General features: G+C 41.2%; 1 protein-coding gene across 1 annotated transcript in view; it reads right to left on the bottom strand.

Annotated features, from left to right (window-relative positions):
* Window positions 1-25,161, bottom strand: part of Vopp1 (VOPP1 WW domain binding protein) — a 76,000-nt gene that overhangs the window by 29,716 nt on the left and 21,123 nt on the right. The window contains exon 2 of the mRNA XM_050131806.1: window positions 10,803-10,861. Within this exon, the coding sequence (XP_049987763.1) occupies window positions 10,803-10,861 (59 nt within the window). The remainder of the gene's footprint in view (window positions 1-10,802; window positions 10,862-25,161) is intronic.

The following is a 25,161-nucleotide window of genomic DNA, read 5'->3' as shown; positions in this document are numbered from 1 at the left end:
TTTATATAATCTGATAAGTTTGGAGTGAGTCTGGATGCATGAGATCCTCACTGTAGTTCATGGAACAGACATTCTGAGCATTTTAATAGTGTACATCTGTGCATATGTAACATATCTTTTAAAAATAATTTCCATCTCTACAGCATCAGAGCTTTTATCTATCTTGCTATCAGGTCAAAAGCGTCACAGATTGAGGATACATTATACATTTCTGATTCATTTTCTGTAAACCTCAGTTGACTTTAGGTCAGAACCTTCTTTCCTGGTCTGTTTTGATTTCCCTACAAGAAGGGGTGTGCTTGTCTGTTGAGACATACTATGATGGTCATTAAGCTCCTATCTTATCAATATATCTGAGATCAAAGCCAATGGGGTGGCTTCAAGGAGACACACCAGCTGCCAGCCCTTTCTTGTGAGATCTATTTATTACTGGCAGAAACCTCCTCAACCTTGAATAAGCACAAATTACTTGCATTTAAGGTGGCTTGTGGCATTTATTGGAAGAAATCACACTTTTATTTCCACTCTGAGGGAAAGTATCATAAATATTGTAAAACCTATAATTAGCAGTCCAGAGGGAATAGAAAGAGCTCATTTTCTTATAATTGGTACTGCTGAATAACCCAGCTACCGCAGGTCTTCACACTTCTGCTGAGCTTAACTAACTCCACAGAGTTTTGGGAAGTCTATACTCTGTTCCTAGGATCTAGATTTTTCTTCATTTTATAAATTGCTGCGCATTTAAAATCAGTTCAATTCAGGTCTGTCTTTGGAAACAGGCTTTCTAATTTCTGATTCAGTAAGATTCAGATTAAGATATGGTAAGATTAAGAAATATGCAGCCTGCCAACACAGCAGGGTAAGATGAGAAATGAAAAAGTCAAAATCTTCCCAGAACCTTGTAATATTTTAATCTGTTGACAAATTTATAACCATTGAAATCACACAGCACACAAAATGCAAATGAAGAAATATGAATTTGGCAATGTGGTACGAAAGGGAGACAATTCTATTACCCTGATCTAGGAACTGGAGTTTAGGTTGATGACTGACATATTTTCTCAGCTTAATCCTCCCTTGCTCTGCTGTCTCAGTCTATGCAGGCAATTTAAGAAACAGTACAGGTTGGGTGATTTATAAGCGTTCTATCTCCAGCGCTGCCTATGCCTCCCCAGGCTGGGGATCAAGGGCTGTGCTCAGCTGTCTCACTCACCACAGAGAAGAACGGGGGTTTTACAAAGCAAGGGGAATGGGTGCTGGGGAGCAGAGTGGAAAAAGAGCTTGTCTCCGTACCCGTCTCCAGAGTGAGGACAGACCCTGTTTTAGTTAGTTTTCTGTGACAAAAAACAAACAAACAAAACAAAATGCCATGACCAGAGGTAACTTAAAAAGAAAGGGTTTATTTAGTTTCTTGTTCCAGAAGGACAGAGTTTATTATGGCGAGGAAGGCATGACGACAGGCAGAGAAAGATGGAGACAGAGGCAGGAGCTGGCTGAAGCAGAGAACAGGAAGTAGGGCAAGGCTCAAAGCCCTCAAAGTCCAGCCCCAAGGACAGACTTCCTCCAACAAGGTTACACCTCCTAAACTCCATAACATGCACACAGAGGCCACCAACTGGAACCAGGTGTTCAAATTCATGAGCCTCTGAAGGCCATTTCTCATTCAGATGACCACAGACACCGAGCATCAGTCCCAGTGTCGCACTGGTACCTCTATAAGACAGGTAAAGTGACTACAGGCACTGGTTCACATACCTTCTTCCTGGGCTCATGGTCAGCTGCACTGCAGCTTCCTAACTAAGACACTCCCTCTTCCAGAGAGAAGGGAGGCTCCACAGTTTCAGGAAGCAAACAAAACTTTCAATTCTCTGAAAGCTAACGCCTACAATATTCGCAAGGTTATACACCAGTAAGCAACTGCAGGGGACAAGGTGCTTCTTCTGGCCAAGCTACCCTTCAGCTCACTTAGGGAGCCCCAGAGATGCAACGAGTCATCCCTCATTCTGAGGTAGGCTTTTCCATGGCACCACTGCCTTAGAGTGACTTCGACGCCTCTTGTAAGTAGCCCGAAAGACTCACTAAGCTACACTTGAACAAAACAGTTTCTTTGGTTGGCTGTTAGCAACCTACCTGCGGTAAGTTCACGTCTCTCCAGGAAAAGCTGTTCAATGCACTATGAAACCCAGAAATGGCAATTTACTCATTCAATATTGCTTATAACACAAACCGACTAAGTTCTTGAAAAGAAGCTTCTGTGCAAGAGCTGACGTGGGGCCTTTAAAGGACAGCGGCAGTCAGAGCAGTGCTAGGAAGAATGGGTCCTGTTGGGTGTAGACAAGCCTATCTCCTTCATCTTTGATCGGAACACTGCCCGTCCTAGGTTCTCTTCCATCCTTTCCCTGAGTCACTCAGTGCATGGCTTCCCCTCCAGCAGTAAGGACTCATTTTCAAAGAAGCATCTTCATTCCTTCAAGTACATTAACATCTGAACCAGAACCAAGAGCTCTTCTGTCACTCTGCCCCATAACCATGTCAGAGATGTGACTCAAACATGCAGAAAGCATCTGAAGATATTCAGGTCCAGGGTAATGGCCAAGCATACAGTGATCTGTTATTGCATTGATCTTAAGGTCTCCTCAGCATCCTAACAGAGTCAAGTCAGGCATCGTCTCTGAGGTAAAATCTGCCAACAATTATACGACTATGGGGTTACTTCCTGTTTTCAATCATTTGTTTACAGTCAAAAGACTCAATCACTAGCCAGGTAGTGGACAAACTTGAACAGGAGCACTTAAAAGCTTTCTTGGGTGGGCAGTGTACAGTGTGTGATCATTTCCCTGCCTGGGCCAGGGGGTCAGGCATAAATCATGTGGGTGATCCATTAGTTTAGCTCATGATACCCTAGAGAATTAATCAACTTCAATAGAGATTACATCAGCCCTTCTCCACTTTCTCCCATGGCCATAAAAATTCCTCAGATAATAGAATACAATGGCTTTTTCCTCCCTTTGAAACCTCTCTCATTCTCGGAAATTTCTCTCACTTTCCTCAAGTGTAACAATGCAGTATTATGACAATATCTCTCACTTTCCAAGAGACTGGAACTTTTGCTGGACCTCACAGCCGAATTAATAATATACCTTGAAGTCACTTAAGATTGAAGACCTATCTCCTACTGTGTACTCAAACTAATTTGCCTTTAAGAGAACAATGCATCAACCAACCCTACTTGCCTTGGATTCCCCAGGTAACCAACTTTCACAACCTAAGCTAATGCAGGGCTGGAATCTTAAATTATGTACTCTCCCATGCCCATGACCCAGATAATGCAAGTGTTATCATTTCCTGAAAGCAGCAAATACAGAGGTTGAAAGCAACTTCCTAAAATCAGCCGTAAAGGCCGAAAGCATCCATTCAAGGTTATGGGTTGGTAAACAATGATGTTTGTTATCTGGGTCAGTTGGATCCTGATCCATTGGAATCAGAAACTTAATCCCTTGTGAAAACATAAAGATTTCCCTAAAGTATCCCTTTCCTTCCCCAGGTGATACTTTATATGCTGTTTAAAAAACACAGAGTGAAGTCTTTTGTTAGGGACAGACACATGTGCAGACAGAAGACACACTGGCAAGCAAGATTTAGATTCATACAACACACAGACAAAGAATGGAAGACACAGGGAACATGAAGTAAAGAATTCAAATCTGGACTTGCTCTTGGCTAAACCACTCCAAAGTGGAAGTGTTTTGACTTCTTTCCTTAATGTGACACCAAGGCACTATTGGTGACTCAGCTAGTCATCAACACATATAGTTCATGCATGCAATTTCTCACTTTGGAAAAGTTCTTTTTAAAGTTTTTAAATTTTTATTTATGTGTACTGATACATCATTTCCCCTCTTCTCCCTCCAACTCCTTCCACGGTCCTTGTGTTCTCCCCCAAATTCATGGACTGTTTTCCTTTAATAATTGTTGTTACACATATATTTATATCTGTGGTAGTTTAAATAAAAATGCCCCCCCAGGCCCATAGGGAGTAGCACTTTTAGGAGGTGTGACCTTGTTATAGCAGGTGAGGCCTTGTTAGAGGAAGTATGTCACTGGTGGGCTTTGAGGTTTCAGATGCTCAAGCTACGCCCAGGGTGCCACTCTCTTCCTGCTGCCCAAAAGTTCAGATGTAGAACTCTCAGCTTCCTCTTCAGCAAATAGACTTATCTCTGAACTAGAAGCTAGCTCCAATAAAAATGCTTTCCTTTATAAAAGTTGGTGTGGCCATGATGTCTCTTAACAGCAACCTCATTTTTCTGAATCTTTGTTTTTTGAGTTCTTTGCTATATACTCCGACTATATAGCTAGTAAAGATTCTCTCCAACTCTGTGGGCTTCTTCACTCAACTGATGTTTTCTTCGCTGTATAGAAGCTTTTTATCATTACGAGGTTCTACTTGTCATTTGCTAGCCTTAAATCCTTGGCGAATGGAGCCCGATTCAGAAAACCCTTTCCTACACCTAAATCTTACTGAAAACGTGTTCTTCTAGCACTTCCAGTGTTTCAGGATTAACATCAAGGTTTTTGATCTATCTGGAGTTAATTTCTGTGTAGGCTGGAAGACATGGGTCTAATTTCATTCTTCTATATAGGGACATCCATTTTTCCCAGCACCATTTGTTGAGAATGTTGTCTTTTCTCCAGTGTGTATGTTTTCAGTATTTTTGTCAAATATCAGAAGGTGGTAGTGTGTGGACTCGCATTTGGTTCCGCCAGCTGTTTTATTGATCTCCATGACAGTTTTTGTGCCAGGGCCATGCTTTTTATTACTGTTGCTAAGCAATATACACCACAAATTTCAAGTGGAAATCCTTCTAGCACTGTTCTTTTTTTGGTTCTGGGTTGCTTTGGCTACCCAAGCACTTTGTGGGTCCATATGAGTTTTAGGATATTTTTGTCTGTCTCTGAAATATGTTGTGGGGGTTTTGGCTGGGACTGCATTGAATCTGCAAGTTGCTTCTGTTAGAATGGTTATTTTTTTTATAATAATTCTAAAGAGCATGGGAGGTCTTCCTATTTTCTCATGTATTCCTCAATTTCTTCAGAGATGCAGTTTTAATTGTAGGTCTTTAATCTCCTTGGTTAGATTTATTACTAGATTTTCTTGGGTGGGAGTGTTTCCATAATCTTTCTCAGCATGGTTATGTTGATATATATAGAAAGGCTACTAGTTTTTGCAATCTGGCTATGAACTCTGCCATTTTGCTGAAATCACTGATGATTCCAGAAGTTTTCTGTTGTAATTTTGGGGATCAACTTACGTATAACATCCTCTGCAAATGGGGATGATTTTACTTATTTTTATCCTTTCGATTTTTCTTTTATCTGACTGCTTTAGTGCTAGAGCAATTTTACTCAAAAGAAATGGGGATAGTGAACAGCCCTGTCTTGTTCCTGATTTGAATAGGGTTGTTTTATTTTTCCATTTTGCATAAATATTGGTTGTATATCTGTCATGGACTACCTTGATTATTCTGAGGTGCATTTCCTCCAGTCTTACACTCTCTAGGACTTTAATCATAAAGGCATGTTGAATTTTGCTTCCAAGCTTTTATTGCGTCTACTTATACAATCATGCGGGTTTTGTCTGATTTATTGCATTTATTAGCTTACATGTGCCAAACCACCCCTGCGTCTCCAGAACAAAGCCAACTTGATGACAGTACATGCCTGTATTTGGGCTGTAAGTACGTTATATCATGTTCATCAGGAATTCTGGCTAGGAGTTCTGAGGTTTTATTGTGTTTTTAACTGGATTTTGTACTTGTAGAAGGAATGTGGAGATGCCCCTTACATTTCTCTATTTGAATGATTTAAGAAATATTGACTGGAGATTCAGGAAAGTCTGACAGAAATCTCTACCAATTTATTTGGGCCTGGGTTTTTGTTTTTTTTAAGTCTTCTATCACTGTTTCAATCTATGTATTTGTTATAGAGCTGTTTAGGTCTCTTGTTTTAACTCTGGTGATTTGGATGAATCGAGAATTGTTTTTAACTTTGGTGATTTTGATGAATCTAGATTTTTTTCCATTTATTTTAGATTGTGTAACTTAATGGACTCTATGGTTGTAAATCATTCCTTTGTTATATTCTGAATTTATTTGGTATTTGTTGTAATGTTTCTCTGTTAATTTCTGATTCTGTTCATTTGAGCCTTTCTTCTTCTTCTCCTTCTCCTCCTCCTTCTCTTCTTCTTCTTCTCCTTCCTCTTTTTTTGTTAGCTAGGCCAACAGTCTGTCAATCCTGTCTAACTTCTCAAAGAATCAGGCCCTAGATTCATTGATTGTTTTTATTACATTAAATTTTCCTATGGTTTTTACTATTTCTTCTCAAATACTTAATTGGGATTGGTTTGTTCTTTTTTGTCCAAACTTTTGATTTGTATTACGCCATTTGTTTTTGCTCTCTCTATTTTCTAGTGTAGAGGCTTAGAGCTGTACCCTCCCTCACAGGACTGCTTTCCAGTGTGTCCCAGGGATTTGTAGTGTTGCATTTTCATTTTCACTTATTTCCAAGAAAACTTTTCTTTCTTGATTTCTTCTTTGACACATTCATTATTCAGTAATGTGTTGTTTAGTCTTAATGAGTCTCTGTAATTACTAGAGATTTATCAACACTTGGTCAAATAGAATACACAGAGTTATTTCAGCTTTTCTAAATTTATGATTGTCTTGTATCCCTATATGTAATCTATTTTAACAAAGCTCCAACTGGTTGCTGGGTATGTGAATTCTTTGGTGTTTAGGTGGAGGACTCTGTAGACATCTGTTAGGTCCATGTGTTTGATACCAATCAATCCTAATGTTTCTGTTATTTTCTATCCAGGCCACTTGTCTTTTATTAGAGACAATGAGGTACTGAAATCACCTCCTATTAAGGAGTTGAAGCTAGTCTGTGTCTTGAAGTCCAATCGTATGTTTTTTCTGAAACCGGTGTCCCCGGGTTTGACTCATATAATGTTTAGAACAGCAATGTCATTTGATTCACTGTTCCTCTGATTAAAATGAAGCAGCTTTCTTTATCTCGTCTGATTAGTTTTAACTGAAAATCTATGTTGTCAGATATTAGGTTCTTCACACTTCCTCACTTCCTGGACCATTTACTTGGAATAATTTTCCATCCTTTCACCTGACGTGGTGCTTATCTTTAAAACTGAGTTTCTTGCACGCAATGGAAAGAGAAAGTTTGTTTTGTGATCCACTCAACCAACCCTTGTCTTTTTATTGGGAGTTTAAGCTGCTAATATCTAAGGTTATTGTGAAGTAGAATAAGGAAAAAAAAAAAAAACAAAAGACCAATCATTAGACTTAATTAAAGCATTGTTTGTACTGTTCATTTCCAAGCATGACTTCATCTTCCTACCTGGAACAGAATGACCTGGAGAAATACCTAAAACCCAATAGTCTGTTGCCCTTAAAGACCTGACCACAAAAGCTTACACCATTCAATTATAACATATGCCTTAAAAAACAAAAACAAAACCAAAAAAAACCCGAAATGCTGACTGCCATATATGCTCCTGTAAAATCTCACTTGCTTGCTCACTGCACCATATGGTTTTAGAGAATAAAATGAGAAGGCAAACTGGGCCCGGGACCAAGGCATTTCAGGAGCACCTTGGCTCCAGTGAGCACATCTCTCTCCCACTCTCATTGGTGTCCAAGTGCTTATTCCAGAAAGAAACCCACATTAATTATTGAACTGTTTACACTGATTACTGTGATTTTATTGGGGTTTTTGTTGTTGTTGCTGCTTGTGTTCTTAGTTATATTTCTGATGTCAGTCATTATAGCTTTATGTGATTTCTTTTGGTAACCCCTTGGCTATTCATTCTTATTCATAGCTTCCATCTGAAGCATTGCTTCTAGTAGTCACTGTAGGTCTGGTTTAGTGGACATGAATTATTTTAGCCTGTTGCTAGCATGTGACTTTTTTTTCTCTTGTAGTTTCAACACTCTTGTTTTATTCTATTTAGTGTTTTGACTATTATATGACATTTTTTCTGACCCTATCTATCTGGTGTCATATGTGCCCCTTTATCTATATGGATTTGTCTTGCCTCAATCTGTGACCTTGTTGAAAATCTGATCTAGTCCATTAACCTGAAATTCTTCTCCTTCATCTCTGTCTATAATTTGAAGACTGAGCTTTCCCATAATGTACCACACTTCCTGTATGTTTGTTTGATTTCCTGTAGTTTTTAATTTTGTTTTTTAGGTTTTTATTTTCTTTGCTTCTGTGGTCTAGTTCCTTTACTCTAGCTATGCTTGAGGAATATATAATCTCTGGCCACTTCCTGGAAGCATCCAGCAGATATAGAGTATGGTAGGTAGTGTAGTCAGTAAGGACTGTTCAAGATGCTGTACCAGAGCTGAATGGAGGTGTGCCACTTCCAAGTTGGTAGGAAGGACACTGCATCAGAGAAGGCATCAGAAAAGGAGGGTGGCAAACCGGGGTCTGTGACACATCAAAAGTTGCCTGCGGGTACTGAGGACTGGAAGGAAGAGGCTGACTCACCCTTCAGGAGACGGCGGGGGGGAAGGCACAGAACATGCCAGCATTTAAGTCATTGCCCTCATGGCACTCAGAGTAAAGAAAAAACTACTATTTAAAACGGCTAAAATGTTTAAAATCAATGAACTTTGATTTAGATGTTTTTAAGCAGAAAGGGGACATGAAAAAATAGACAGAGGAGAGAAGAGAACTAGAGAAAAGCCTGAAAAAAAGAGTCTTGGCACTGGTTCCAACAAGCACCAGAGGGGCCGTTTCCAGGCAGAAGAAGAAAGGCAGGAAGAGCAGAGGTAGAGGGCTGGCAGCTACGGGTTTTCATGGGTGGTTGTGAAACTAAACAAATTACATGATGTGTAAAGGAAAACACCCACCTTATATTAAGCACTCAACATCCTAGTCATTAGAGTGTCTCGACTGTGAGAACTGAGCAACTGAGGGTTTCAGCCCCTTTTTCCACCACTGGGAGAGAATGGAGAGGGAAGGACAAGAGCAGGATACTGCTCTGCAAGAATGTCGAGGGATAAAGAAAGACACCAGCAAGTAAATACAACAGTAGCTACCACTACCAACTTCTGAAAAACTTGACGAACAAAATAAGCGGGAAAGCATGTTTTCAAAGAATATCATGTTGAAAGAAGCAGCTGTTAATATACATTAATGCAAGAAGCTGAGTAAGAGAAACAATGTCCAGCAATAGAAAAGCTCTGTGTTGAGAAGTACTAAATATTTTATCTCCTCATTTATCCTATAAGTACTGTTTTCAACATAACAACTCTTCAAAGTCCTGATGTTGCTGCTTAATTTTCCCAGCAGGTTTTGTCTTTTTCTAGCTACAAAGGCTTTCTGTCAGGACCTGTCCTCAAAAGCAGGCAGTTAAGAACCCCCTCCCCTTTTTTTCAGTAGGAAATCTGCAAAAGACCCTGGCAACTATCTAGGTTTCACAGCAACATCCCTTGTCCCACTCTATACGCCAAGCAGGAAAGGTCAGAAAAGTGTGGCCAGGACAATTAAGAAATAATCTTTGTTATTACAGATGTCCTCAGTTATCTGCATGAACCCCTTGGATGCCTTAATATAAGGATGCTCAAATTTCTTGTAAAATAAACTAGCATTTGCATATAGCCATGTCATATCTGCAGTAAATGCAGAATCATCTCTAGATTGCTTATACCTAACACAATATAAGTGGTACTTGGATAATACTTGCATTGGTTAGAAAACAGGGATGAAATTTCAAAGTCTGAACATTTGACGTAGGCATAATTTTGCATTATTAAAATACGCTGAGGATTACAAAACCCATGATAGAGAGAGGTGACTATATTATGTATTTCCTGTTCAGTTACTTCACATGCCCCCAAACCTCATTTATAAAATGTTTCTGATATAATAATTTATGTGCACTTCTGAAAATGCTCATATCTGACAAAATTTAACATTTGTTTGGCTTATTTGACCTCAAAACTATGGCACCTGAAAGCAAAATTAAAATCAGTAGCCAATAACCTGGAGCAACCAGCCACCTACCTTCAAAAGGCAGCTGGCTCTATATAGTTAGTAATTGACACCAGACAATAGCAAAAAAAAAAAAAAAAAAAAAAAAAAAAAAAAAAAAAAAAAAAAAAAAAAAAAACTAGAAAACAGAGAAAGAGCTAATAATGATTTAATTACAGTGAGCCTGATTGGCGTACAGGATGGAATATAACCCGTTTGAGCCAAGGCCATCACTGTATCTATCTTGGATAAAGATAATCATTGTAAAATCTCAAATCCACCCTTTTTCTCTACCTCCCCCCACCACAGACACACACACACACACACACACACACACACACCAACAACCAAGTTGAGGCCCTTTCTTCTCAAGCTCAAGGCCATGAGTCTACTCCTAATATCTTTGTTCTCTTTGTCTAGGAAAGCTTATATAAACCAACACCGTGTCTGTCTTCTACAGACATCACCAATCCTGTTGGAACTAATCGCCTAGCAAAGCAGAACATGCAGCATTTCAGAATCTCAGAGTAACTCATCTTAGGTTGAATGGCTCTGGTGAGGTGACCTGCTGTCCATGAGCAAAAGTAGGCATAAAACCTTGCAAGGGTGGAGAGTGAGGGAGTTGGGGGTATGCAGGCCACACCTGGGCTTTCCCTACCCAATAATCTAGTCCCATACCTAATAAAGAAACTCCTCCCAGAGGGAAAAGAATGAGCACAGGCAAATCAACAAGAAGGCACAATACTTACATATAGTATGTGGGATAGAGTCCTTCAAAATACCAGCAATGTTTTTTGGCTTCTGTGCACTAGAAATAAAAGCAAAAGAAAAAAATCTTTGTCAGTGGTAAGTAACTTATACACTACTGAGAAGGTCTCAGAAGTTAACAAGGAAAGAACGGCAACGGCAGAAAGCACAAAAAGCCAGCAGATGCTAAACATAAATGGCAGCGAGAATTCCATATCCTCCCTTCCTCAGAGTGGTTTTACTTTCTTCAAAACATTTTTAAAGGGAAGGAAACAGAAGCAACTATTTTTCTAGCTCCCCATATCTCTAAATACACTAGATACAAACATTTCCTTAAAAGGGTAAATGAGAGACAATCCTTTGGGGATGAGGGTTAGTGCTAGAAACCAAACCTACGGCCCTATGTACGCTAGGCAAGCACTCTAACCACTGGGCTACACCCCAACCCCACTTAAAAAATGTATGACACTTCAGAATGACCCAGGTGTTCCCTTAGATATGAGAGGGCTGCCACTGCTGCCTGCCTCAGCCCCTCTTCCTACCCAACTGCATCCCCTTGGGGCTGGGCCACCAAGTGGCACTGACACAGACTCCCCCTAGTTCTTCCTAGCTGCTCTCCCCAGCCATTCCTCCCAGGCCATCTGCATTCCTTTGAGTCCCCAGTGACCTTACAGGGACTCTGCAAGCACCACACTTGGCTGGGACCCAGGTCTGCTGCTTATGCCTTCTTTCCCACTCTAGTCTCTCTGGGGTACACCTAATCTGACCAGTCCACACACCACACCCATCCTCCCAGCCTATCCCATTCCGTTGGGACTCACTGCCATCCCATGGCCAGACCCAGGGTACATCCAGTGCTCCCTCTGCTGCCCACCATAGGGCCTACTTAAAAGACCTCCAGAGTCAGTGCCCTGCCTCTTGACATCCTTAAGACAGTGCTGGACAGTGCTAAACCTCTGATCATTATTCACCAGTATTGTGTGAATTGTTGACTGGGTGTTTTTTTTTTTTTTCATTAGACTCTGAAGGATTCTAAGTATTATACCCCCTTTTTTTTCATTTCAAGAAATATTGCTTGTAAGAAGCCTCATCCTCTAACTTCTAAAAATATTGACAAAGTGCTGCTGGAAAAGAGACTGTTCTCCATACTGAGACTGAGCAGTTAGCACTTAGGGAATGGATGAAGAGTCAAACACAAGAATTTAAGCATGCTGTTCCTATCACTAATGGCACTTCAGAGACCTTGAGGATTTCTCACAAGCAATATTTCTTCAAGTCAACCACTCTCTTAAAGACTATGGGGACATGCACACTGTAAGATGCAAGCTAGTCCCAACTACATATCCCGGAAAAAAATCTTTTACTTTATGAATACAGTTTCTCTGCCTGCTTTGGGGTTTAAATTAAAGAGACACATGACAGCAAATACTGTGAGGACCTGAAGTCAGTTATGATAAAAATCCTTATCTCCTGCAGATAAAATTATTCAATACCAAAATTAAAATTCTACCAAAAGAAAACATCTATACAGTAAGAGTAATATCATCAAACAACTGAAAGGTTGGCAGAAGGAAAGACACAAGGAAATGATCAACTTCTACAATAGAAAATTATAAAATAGAAAACTGGTTCAGAGAAAATCTAGGGAAGGGAGGGCTCCAGATCTGGAAATGAGAGCAACCACTGCTCTCTTACAGACTACAGATAGTGGTGGGGATAAAATCCCAGCATGAAGAGGCGAAGTGGGTAGAAAGTACCACCCACAGCTAAGAATCTACTGGCAGCTGATAGCTCCTGGGAAGGGGGAATTACTCTTCTTAAAGTGTGGCCCTTGGTAGGTAAACCCACTCCAAAGGAAGGTACACATCCAAGAATACATGGGCAACACAAGCTGTATTTGATGGGCTTAAAAAAATGAGATCTCGAGATGAATCTGGGACTATTTAGGATATAATAAAACTTCATTGTTAAAAATTATCAAAAAACTAATAAAAATTTTTAAAAAACTAACCAAAATTTCCAAAATAAAAATCAGAAATGTCTAATTTAAGACATAAAATTTTATACTATACTTTCAATATAATTTAGGTAATAAAGCAGCTGGCTAGTCTTCTATCAATTTGAGACACAAGCTAGAATTACTAAAAGAAGGGAACCTCAGTTGAAAAGATGCCTCCATAAGGTCCATATATAAAGCATTTTCTTGACAGGGGGAAGCACACAGTCCATTGTGGGTGGGGCCATCCCTCAGAAGGTGATCCTGGATTCTATAAGAAAGCAGTTTGAGCAAGCGATGGGAAGCAAGCCCAGTAAGCAGCACCCCTCCATGGCCTCTGCATCAGCTCCTGACCCCAAGTTCCTACCCTGCTTAAGCTCCTGTCCTGCCTTTCTTTGGTGGTGCGGGAGAATTGTCTGTATTCTGCCAATCATGTTATAAATAAACGCTGATTGGCCAGGCAGGAAATATAGGCGGGAAAACCAGACAGGAAGTAGAAATGATGTAATGAGAACAAGAGAATTCTGGGAAGGAGGAATTTGATTCCTCCTACTCCTGCCCAGACCACCAAAGCAGCAGGATGTGATCTGTCTTACTAAAAAAGGTACTGATCCACATGGCTAACATAGATCAGAAAAATGGGTTAATCAAGATGTGAGAGTTAGCCAGTGAGAGACTAGAGCTAATGGGCCAATCAGCTTATAATTTATGGAGACCTATGTGTGATTTTCTTTGGGGCTAAACAGCTGTAGGTACTGGGCAGAACAAAAACCAACAACAACAAGTCTAGCCCCTGTTCATGTTACACTTTGGTGATGAATAGCAATGTGGATGGATAAGCTGAATAAACCCTTTTCTCCCCAACTTGCTTTCTGTCATAGTGTTTCACTGCAGCAACAGATACCCCAACAAAGACACAAAGTTACCATACACCCAAAGGAAGCAGTAGTCAGCATTCACCTTCATATTGTGGAGAAACATACTAATTTAGGAATATTCTGCTAAGAAAGCCAACAAAGTAGCATTTCTAAAATCGCATAGTTTTCTTATATATTAAAAGAGAAATGAAATAATATGAAAGTATCAAGAAGAAAACACAAGTCAAAGGGGATAAGAAACAGTTTATTCCAGAGTCAAATATGAGTGACCATGGCCTAGGAACACGGGTTCAGATTACCAAATTCCAAGTTTCAATGTAGTAAATGGTTTATGAAGCTTTTCATAAACACAGAGCATAGAAAGTCATAAATCAAGACGTTTTAAAGAACACTTGTAGAAACGTTAGGTAAAGCAAAGTGGGTAATCTCAACTACTGAACATGACACTATGTGACTGCATCCTTCACCCTTTGGCTGGCTCGAGCCACTCAAGAGTTTTACCTGTCAGTCAGGAGGCTGTTAGGTCAGACACAAAAGTGAGTCAAGAATGGCTATTGAGGGGATAAAGATAACCTAAGATAAACTGTGATTAGAGGAGGGTCCTGCCATAACCCAGTCATTCCACAATCACTCAGCTTCAATCAGCCATCACCCTTCAGAAGGTCCAGTCAAGGAATGCTTTCTTTCCAGAAACATCTGTTCATAAAGGCATGTGCTGTTGGGAGCCAGACCAAGCCAAGGCTTTCTCAGAGGGCCTGATTCAGGGACAAAAGAAAACCAGTCTGTGTCCTTGCCCAGGGTCAGACTTGGCAAGCTTCAGTCTTGGGATGGAACACGGCCATGGTAAGGCTTGGAGCTTTTCTACCTGAAGGGACTGGAGTTATCAGTTCTAAGGCCTCTGTGTGCTGTCTGCAATGCTCTTGAGTTAGCTATGTCCCCCTTGGACAGTGTTACTTGATTAACCTCCTGCTGACCTCATCCTATCATAGGCCAGTTTCTGTAGATGCTGTCCCATGTCTCCCTGGGAAACAGTATATAAAATGATGTACCTCTTAATAAGTATGATTGGCATAAGACAGAGCTTGTACAAGAACTCCTAACTCCAAACTTTCTTATCTCCTTATCCCCTGACCTTCAAGTCCTCTCTCAGGACCTTGTCACTAAAGAACAACGTGCTTGCCTGGATCAATGTACCAAAATAGTCAAGAGAAGTTACCTTTTATGTGGTAGCAGAGATAGTTTTCTACTGTATATTTTGATAGTCTCCAAGTTCTTTTATGAAACTCTTTACATTTTGTCTTCAATTATATCTTAGAATTTATTAAAGAGCTAGAAAGTACATATGGAGAGATATTTAAGATATAAAAATAGAGCCATTTAATAAGGAAAACCATCCAACAAGGAATTAAATAAAAACTAACACGGGCAAAGATTATGAAATGTAATAGTAAAGGTAGAAGGATGTACCAAACAATACTCACATAGTCAGCAATTGAGGCTATAAAAAGGTTAACATGGAAAATGTTCGCTAGTCAAATATTACTAAGTTGAAACAGTGAAAATAAACATTCATACATGTAGAGAGTCATTTTTGAATGGCATCATCTCTTTATGATTACTGCAAAATACTTCTTGAGAACTGAAGTTCAAGGGAGGGGGTAACTGTTTTGCACCCACACTTGTCCTTTAAGTTCTTCAAGTAGCCAGAATTTGCTGTGTGGAAGACAGGAAGAGCATAAGAATGTAAGTCAGTGCAAAGGGCAGGAGCCACTAAAAGTCCCCAACTACATTCACTCAGGCACTTGGAAGGGCTACTCCCGCCCTTGTGACCAGAGTACTGAAAATCTTTCTAGCAATCTTTAAGACACAGCTATAAAATAAAATTCAAGAGACAGTTGGGGGAAGCAAGTTCTAGCTCGATTTACTGAGGTTTAATTTGTGTACCACTCACGCTGTCCAAATACACTGCTGTCTCTTTTTAAGAGTCAATCCAAGAGCTAAAGAGATGGTTCAGTGCTTAAGGGCATCAGCATTAGCTGTCAAGTAGTTTGGCGAGCTCCAGAAAATGGGTTCAGCCGTACTCTCTTCACCCCACGCCAGTTTCACAAGGCATTCTGTCCCCAGAGTTCTACAAACACTCCATCTCCTCTCTCATTTCCAAGAGGTACTTCCTGGCTTTCCATTCTACAGTCTTGCCTTTTCTACAAGATTCAATAAAGGAATCCATTTAAGCTACATTTTCCTCCTGGATTCTGTCTGTGTTACTGCACTTCATTCATTTTTAGTCCTTTGTCCCGCTGTGTGGGAGCCCCATTCACAAGCTGGTAGACACCTGGGTTGTTCTTATGCCAGGCTAATATGCCTGCTGCTGCTACTGATGACTGACAGGTAATAGAAACAGGACAGGCAGCTGAGAGACAAAAGCCTCAATTCTTGACCTTGGACAGAGACAGGAAATGTCTTAGAATAACACTGGCTGTAGTCCAGAAATGCCAAAAGTGCTTGGGGGCTCTACTCCGTGCTCTGATTTCTAAATGGTTTTAGGGTTACTACTTCAGAAGGAAGACTGTTACAGAAGGGAGTAGCTTGAACCCTAAGTTCCATTTCCCTGGTGGCACTACAAAACTAAACATCAGATTTGCTACTCCTTAGAACTTAAACTGCCAGGTGAAAAGGTGACCTTTTCAGCGAGGCAAAGTCAAAAGAACAGAATTTAGCTTCCTGCCCTGGGTATAGAACCAAATACACTGCTATCTCTTTTGAAGAGTCAATCAAAGGGTTAAAGGGATGCTTCAGTGCTTAAGAGCATCAGCAGTGGTGCTCTTCCAGAGGGCAGGGTCCAGGTCCCAGCACCCACAGACTGGCTCACAACTGCTAATTCCTGTTTCAGGGGACCTGATTCCTTCTCCTGGCCTCCTTGCGCACCACTCCAATGTGAGGCAGACTTACAATACGACCTAAACACCCATACAGGAGTGTGGTGGCACACACCTTTAATATTGGGGCAAGAGGATCTCTGTGCATTTGAGTCCAAACTAATCTACACAGTGAGTTCCAGGACAGGCAATGCTATGTAGAGTTACTGTCTCAAAAAGAAAACAAACAAACAAAACAAAACAAAAAATAACTTAACCCAAACTGACCTGCCAATCACCTGGCCCACCCCCAGCACCGTGTCCTGCAGGACTTCTGAGTCACCTGACATGCTCAGGAGAGGGAGACATGCTTCTGTGTGATTATGCTTCTCCTCAGGGGAATCTTCCTTATGCAGATGTCTGCAGAGTTTCTTCCATATAGATAGCACTGTGGTCCCTCTGCCATGTGGCCTGCCCACTTTCCTGCATCCTAATTTAGAGAAGTCTAGTTCCCCCACCCCTTTTCAAAATCTCTTTTTGGATACTGACACAAATCTGAGAACATTTCCCTTGACACGCCCTGGGCATTCCCACTCATTCTCTGATCCTCTGAGGTCTCGCCATCCTCCACCATGGTTTGTTAACCCCATTGCAAAATTCCAGCCCTTCTCATTCTCTCTGCTCCATCTGCCTACTCTAAGGGGCTACCAAGATTTCCGGCCACCCCAAGCATGCCAAACATGGCTCTGGCAAGTCTTACCCTTCTTCCCCACCCTCTCTGCCTTGCTAAAAACTGACAACATCCCTAAAGCTAGCCACCAAGTTCTATTACCTTATTTGGCTACTTCCTCCTCCAGAGGCTGACTAGCAAAGTCCAAATATCAAAGTATTAAGTCCAGTAACCAAAAGCCTCCCTTGGCTCACCTAATTAACATATCCACTTAAAATTAAACACCTCATCCTAACACAGGGTTTCCCCTTTTGCCTTTATAAACCGCCATTTGCCTGTGGACCATGTTTGTTTCTTCTTCATCCAGAGACAGTCCTTTATTCCTCTAGGGCAAATATCCCTTCCCTTTCTTCCCTTGTTCCCTTCCCCCTTTCCCTCATCCTCTATCTCCCATCTTTGTCTCTTATTCCCCGCTCTCTGTCCCTGTGGGGCAAATAAATTTCCTTTGTGCTGAGAACTTGGTCTTGGGCTGTCTTGAGCCTACATCAGTCCCTTTACCTTTCCTGTCGTTTGCTCTCAAATTCAAACAAAATTATCCTCGTGCTTCCTTCTGAGTCCATTTTTAAATTATTTTCTTTTTTTTTTTTTTTTTTTTTTTTTTTTAAATTATTTTCTTATTAAGACTAGGAACCCAAAAAGGAAACTCAGTTTCCCTGGTAACTTGACAAACATTTGCATGTGTGTCCTTATATCCTGGGTAGATGCCTAGGAATAGAATTCCTAGGCAACAAGACTCAGCATATATAATTTTGTAGTGTCTTTTTAAAAAGTGATAAGGTTTTGAACTTTCTGGGTTGAGGTGACCCCACTACTTCCTGGTCTCCTGATTATCTGAGAAAACAGGCATTTATCTCTATTCATGGCTTCCTGATAGAAGTTTTTGAAATTGTCAATGTTTTCCACATCAGTTACATCACCTTACAGTCATACTAAACATGCCACAGAGCTCAACTTTCTCCACATCTGACAATTATCATCTGTACATTTGATATTAACCATCTGGCACCATGCTAGTATCTCATGGTGGCTTAGCGGACATTCTCACAATCCCTATTAATGTATACTTCTTATTCCAGCCATGTTAAGTGGAGGGAAATAGCAACTTGATATTATGTATGCAAGGTGCCTGCATGTGCGTGCGTGTGCATGTGTGTGTGATTAACCACAGATGATTTTCATATGAAATCCCACTTAACATCATGGTCACCCTGAGAGTAGTGTGGGAATATCCATTTATGAATAAGCGGAGGCCACTGAAGAATGACTTGCAAATGCAATGCGGAAAGCAAATACAAAATCGGAGCAAGTTATGTTGGTTTCAAATGTGTGTGTGTGTTTTCTCTAAACACTGTATGGATGTCGCAATTTCTTGTACCACCACCAACCAATCATCCTACCTTTTAGAGTATCTACCACATCCTACATAGGAACTGGCATGAGATTTACTATAGAAATTATTTCACTAAGAGAAAATGAAACTAATATCTGAACCCAAATGAAAGAGCCTCAACTCCGATGATCTTTGTGACATTATCTTTCAGCATCCTTGTGGTGGTTTGAATGAGAAGGGTACCCATAGGTTCATATATTTGAATGCTTGGTTCCAAGTTGATGGAACTCTTTGGGAAGGATTAGGGGCATAGCTTTTTTTGGAGGAAATGTGTCATTGGGGGCAGCCTTTGAGGTTTCAAAATTCCGGGCCATGCCCAGTTAGTTCTCTCTGGCTCACACCTGAGAATCGAGAGTTCTCAGCTACTGTCCAGTACCATGTCTGCCTGACTGCTGTCATCCTCACTGCCATGACTTGTAGTGTGGAGCTGCGGGCCGCTTCCTGCCACCCACCTCCTGGCCACCTGGCTAGCTTATGCCTCAAAATAGCAATGCACAAATTGTATTCTTTTAAACACTGCCTGGCCCATTAGCTCTAGCCTCTTACTGGCTAATTCTCATATCTTGACTAGCGCATTTCTAATAATCTGTGTAGCACCACGAGGTTTAACTTACCGGGAAGATTCTAGCCTACGTCCATCTTAGGCTGGAGCTTCATTGTGTCTGACCAGAGAGGAGAGGCATGGCATCTGCCTCATTTCCTCCCAGCATTCTGTTCTGTCTACTCCACCCACCTAAGGGCTGGTCTATCAAATGGGTCAAGGCAGTTTCTTTATTAACCAATGACCTTACTCCATCAATGACTGTCATAGACTCTATCCCTCTGAAACCATAAGCCCCAACTTTTATAAGTTGCCTTGGTCATGGGTTTTATCACAGCAATAGAAGAGTAACTAGACAGAAGTTTGTACAGGAGGTGGGGATTGATGTACCAGCCCTGATCATGCTGGTTTGGGGGAAAATGTGGAAGACTCCTGACTAGGAAAGTGACAGGATGCTATAAGCAGAGCCTAACAGCATGCTAGTAGGAGCTTGGAAAACAACGGTGCTGAGAATGGTAGGAACTATGGAGATCCAACTCAAGAGGTTCAGAGGGAAACAATAATAGCAGCTGGGCTGGAGACAATTCTTATAGTACGCTGACAAAGCATGTGGCTGTATTCTACCTGTGTTATAAAGTTTTGACTGAGGCAAAACTGAAAAGCTTTGGACCTATTTTATTGGCAGAGGAGTGTCAAGAAAGCATCATACTGACTCTGTAGTATGGTTATTAGTAACCATTCATAAGCAGATCTACAACAAAGCATCATATTGACTCTGTAGTATTGTTATTAGTAACCATTCATAAGCAGGTCTACAATAAAAGAGAGCAAGTGGGGCAAAAAGAAATACACAAGGTACAGATTGGGGCAAAAAGGAGCACCAGGCAAGTTAACACTTCAGCCCAAGATTTGTGCTGAAAAGAACAGAAAAGGCCTCATTCTAAATGGAACGAAAGGTGTGATGCCCTCAGCCCAAGGCCACACCCTGCAAAGCTTCCACTGAAAAGGGAAATGCCTAAGGAATTTTCTGCTCCAATAAGAAAGGAAAGCTTATATAACAAAGGAAAGTTTATGCAACTATAATTCATAAAGGGAATTAAGCTCCATCCCAAGCAGGCAGCTGAACCTGGCAACATCAGCCATGCATTCTGACTTTAAAATTGTAAAGGATATGGGAGTAAGGGGCTGTGGAATGTTCCCCCATGGCTAAGGGGATTTGCTGAGACCATGTGTGTGCATGGAGACCCTGAGAGGCCATGGCATAAAGCTGTGAAAGTGAAGCCTGGATTGAATTAGAAATATCAAGATGATGGAGGCGCCAGCACCCCGGGATGTCTGTCAGAAAACTGCATACAGGCAGTAAAAGCAGGCCTAAGAGAAAGACTTGTGCTGCAATAAACAAAGCCAGAAGGGTGGAACAATGTAAGCCCTTTGACCTCAGACACAGAGCTATAGGATTTGGAGTTTGACGTGCTGGATGAAGTCTTGCTTTGGTCCAGTACTTCCTTACTATGCCCTCTTTTCTCCCTATTGGGACAGTAATGTATATTCTATAACACTGTATGCCCGAAATATGTGATTTGCTTTTCACTTTTGCTCTTATAGGGAATTACAATTAAAATACTGCTTTGCGTATCAAAAAAAAAAAAAAAAAGACTTTGGATTTTAAACCTTGTTGAAATGGTGAAATATTCTTGGGACTTTTTAAGTTGGTATAAATACATTTTGTACTCTGATATGACCACAAGCCTATGGGTAGCAGGGAGTAGAATACTGTGGTTTGAATGAGAATGGGCCATATAGACTCATATATTTGAATTCTTGGTCCAGTGGAACTGTTTGGGAAGGATTTGGGGGGTATGATCTTGAGAGAGAAAGTGTGTCATCAGCTAATTCTGTCTCATTCTTATGGATCAAGAAGTAATTCCCCAGCTCCTGCTCCATTGTTATTTCTGACTGCCTGCTGCGATGCTAACTGCCATGGTGGTCAGGTTCTACCTCTGTAGAGCCAGCCCCATATTAAACTTCTTCTTTTATAAATTGTTCAGTCACAACAAGTGAAAAGTAACTATGACAACACCTACACAAAACACTATCATTTACCACATCTCCAAGAACAAAACGAAGGCACAAGATGCATAACAACTTTGCTAAGACAACCACCATTCTGTGCTTAGAAAAGCCAACCCTCCACAAACAAGCCACAGAGAAAAGGAACTTAAAACCCAAGCAGAGGGCAACTCATGAAAAATTTCTTCTTCCCTCTCAGAAAAGAGATCTTAAAACAAGAATTTAGTATTTTAATATATAAAAAATAGCTATTTCATGTGTATTTTGTGTTCTTGCATGTGTGCATGTACAAGTCAGAAAAGGACCTCCTGGACCTAGAGTGGCAGAAGTGTGGGAGTCACCATATAGGTGATGAGAAATGAATCCAGGTCCTCTGCATGAGCAGTAAGTGCTCTTACCTGATGAGCCATCTCTCCAGTCTGTACTTACAGTTGTAACTTTAGACCACTAGGTAATAAGAAACTAATGTATGAGTTTCAGCTAGAAAGGTTTATGTAATAAATTTTCCAAATGCCACCAAAAACACCATCCTTCAAAACTGAAGACTGTAAAATTGAATAAGAATGTTCTATGAGCAGTAGTGAGACAAACAAAGAGAATCCACCTTTATCTGGGCACTGGGCAAGTATTAAGCACCGCTAAAAACCTCTTAAAAATCATTATTAGTGTCAGGATGAACTTATGCTAACAGTGTAAGCATTTTTGGTGTTTATTTTTCTATAAATAAGTAAAAAGCAGTGGAGACAGAATACAGCTCCTTAATCAGTGTTAGACTCTGTCTTGCTGCCCAAGGTGCCTTGAGCAAAAGAACTAACAGTCAGCTAGACTATCCTCATGCCAACGTTAGCCACCTTGAGTAACCTACGAATACCCTAAGATACATGCCTAGAACTTCAGCTAATTGTCCTGGCTCTTGCATGAAGGAAAATCCCAGTCAGGGCTGTGTGAAAAGGTATAGTAAACTTTTTGCAAACATAAGCTCCTATGAACCATTTCCAGCTGGTCAAAAGGAGAGAACCTCCCCTGGTAGGAGGACATCAGTGGTATTATGGTCTACGGTGGTGACTAGTCTAAGACACACGCCTTAGTGACTCCGACTGGTGAAAACAGCAGGTGGAAATGACAACAACAAGCAGGTTGTTATTGTATATTGCAGGTTATAGCGGGGTGACATTGATGATCACTTTTCTCTTCGAGCAGCACATGCATGGGTTTCCTGCCTCGGTTTCCTTTGATGACAAAATATGATTACATGGACATCCAGGCCAAATTAACCCCTTCCCCCTCAAGTTGATTTTGGTCATGGGTTTTACCACAACAAAAAAAATAAATCCAAATGTTAGTATTTGAGTGTGTGGATTCTTGCTGAGACAGACCTGGCCATGTTTGGGGTGGGGGTGGGGGATGATTGCGGAAGTGTTTGGAAGTCTGGACTGGAAAATCCTTTGAGTGTGCAAAGATTAACAGGCCTTTCTGTGCAAGCTGAGAAGTGAAGGATTGAAAGTAATACAATTTGTGGTTGTCAACCGGGGCTACAGAGTCGTCTTTGGTTAACAACAGACCAGCATTAATGATGTGAAATCTTTGTGCTACTTGGACAACTGATGATGGTGAACTGGAGCTGAAAAATAATCAATTACGATAAAGAAGAGACCAGCAGCACTGAAGGAATCATTGGGAAGGAGCATGACAGTCTTCCGCCTCACAGTGCTTTAGAAGGCAAGAAGGTGTCATGAACAGCGGAACTCGAAGGAGTCTGGACTTAACTATAGAGAGACCTGCTTGGGCGTGTTCACTACTACTCTATCCACAACAGCCAGGAAATGAGAACATCAGCTGATGAACGGGTAATAACAAGGTGGGACAGTTATGCAATGCAATATTATTCAGCTGTTAAAAATAAAATATTGAGGTAAAAGACGGAACTAGAAGCAACCATTCCGAGTGAGACATAACTCAGGCTCTGAAAGACAAACATTGGATTTTTCTCTTACGTGGGGATCTTAGTTTTAAGCTTTAAATATGTGTGTTTCATTCAGAATACAGGTTGGGTAATCTGTACACTTAACCACAAACGTTAGGTGGCTTTTAAGGGATCATGGGTGAGAAGGGGATCGTCCAAAGAAGGGGAAACAGAATACACAGTCATAAGGGGAAATGACAAAAGCAAGAATTAAATGTGGTGAGGCTTGGAAGGCATGGCAGAAGAGAGGTGACGGGAAAGGGTAACTACCACTAAAGGCTTTGAAAACGCCATATGAAAACATATTACTTCAAGAGCTTCTTAAAGCATCTACACAAGCAGAGTTTAAATGGAGACACTCTATGACTGGGAAGAATACTAGACAGCACATGCTTCTTAAAAAAGCCCCCAGTACCTGAAAGGAGTTAACCTCTTTTTTGAGTTTGTGAGGTTCCACAGATCCCCAAACATTACAGGCTATTGGCAATGCTATGGGTTACCCTCCGCATCTTGACAGCAAGACCCTGTTGCTGAAGACGCTACATACATATGTCATAAAACTCAGAGAAATCTAATTGGTACTCTGCTAGAAGCTTTATCCCCACTGACTAGCATTCAGAGTGCTGTAAGATGCTATACGTGCTGCTCAAAGAGAAAAGCGATCATCAACTTCACCCTGCTATAAACCTGCAAGATACAATAACAACCTGCCTGTCAAGATATACACATTGGCCCAATGTGGCCGCTAATGTCATCGGAGTAATCAACCACTCTTTTCTTTGGATTTAAGGTCCTTTCTATGAAATGGAATTCATATCTGACGCTGTTGTTGAGTCCAAGAACCTGAGGCTACATAGCTCATGGGTCCTAGGGGGAAAACTACTACATTATTTGACTAAATGAACACAGCAATAAAATGATCCTAATGACATTGCTGTACCCGCGGATCAATGCATCACTCCTCTCATCAGAGAAGCTGCTTCTTGCAGTAGATGTAAACTAACAGAGAGAGCAACAAATGAAAAATGTGCAGAGATCAGAGACTTTGAAGGCTCAGTCCTAAAATGGATGACTGTATCACAACTTTCTCCTCAGGGCTCAGGGATCTATGCAGCAGAAGAGGCAGTAACATCCTAAGAGACAGGGGTGGTGGATGACTTGAAGGAAACTGCTTTCCAGACACACATGGCAGATGCACACATGAACTCACAGAGACCGTGTCAGCATGCACAAGACCTGCATAAGCTCAAGCCAGACAAAAATCCCAACATGGAGGATGGGAGAAAAACCTGGAGTCCAGTCCCTGGCCAAGCAGCTACTGGCATTTGACTGCTGCTGGAGGAGGGGATTTGTTAGGTCCCAAAGAAACCCAGGACAAATGGCTAACTGAGGTGCCTATTTAACACTACTGAAGAGGATGCTGGCCACGGGGCTCTCCTAGCATCACTCAGTACCCAATACCGGGAGTCCTGGCTCTCCTCAGCACTTCTCACTCCACCCACACCCTAAACCTCTTCAGCCCCAGCTTCTCTTCCCTATATAACAGCCATTTCGGCTGCATGCCCTCTTGGCTCCTCTCTCATCTCTAGCGCTCCCGCTCTCTTTCTCTCGTGACTCAGTCTATTCTCCTGGCCTGATGTGGGAGTGATTTCTTACTAATAAAGAAACTGCCTAGGCCCATTTGATAGGCCAACTCTTAGGTAGGCGGAGAAAATAGAACAGGATGCTGGGAGAAAGAAGCCGAGTAAGGAGTCGCCATGATTCTCTCACTCCAGACAGACACAGGTTAAGATCCTCCCTGGTAAGCCACCTCGTGGGCTACACAGAATATTAGAAATGGGTTAGAACAATATGTAAGAGCTAGCCAATAAGAGGCTGGAACTAATGGGTCAGGCAGTGTTTAAAAGAATACAGTTTCCGTGTAATTATTTCGGGCAT

Source organism: Alexandromys fortis, unplaced genomic scaffold (genome assembly GCF_014885135.2).
Source record: "Alexandromys fortis isolate MF-2015 unplaced genomic scaffold, M_Fortis_MF-2015_v1.1 scaffold_343, whole genome shotgun sequence".
In the NCBI taxonomy this organism is placed as follows: domain Eukaryota; kingdom Metazoa; phylum Chordata; class Mammalia; order Rodentia; family Cricetidae; genus Alexandromys; species Alexandromys fortis.
The sequence above is the reverse complement of the archived record's forward strand: the minus strand, read 5'-3'. Positions and strand labels throughout refer to the sequence as shown.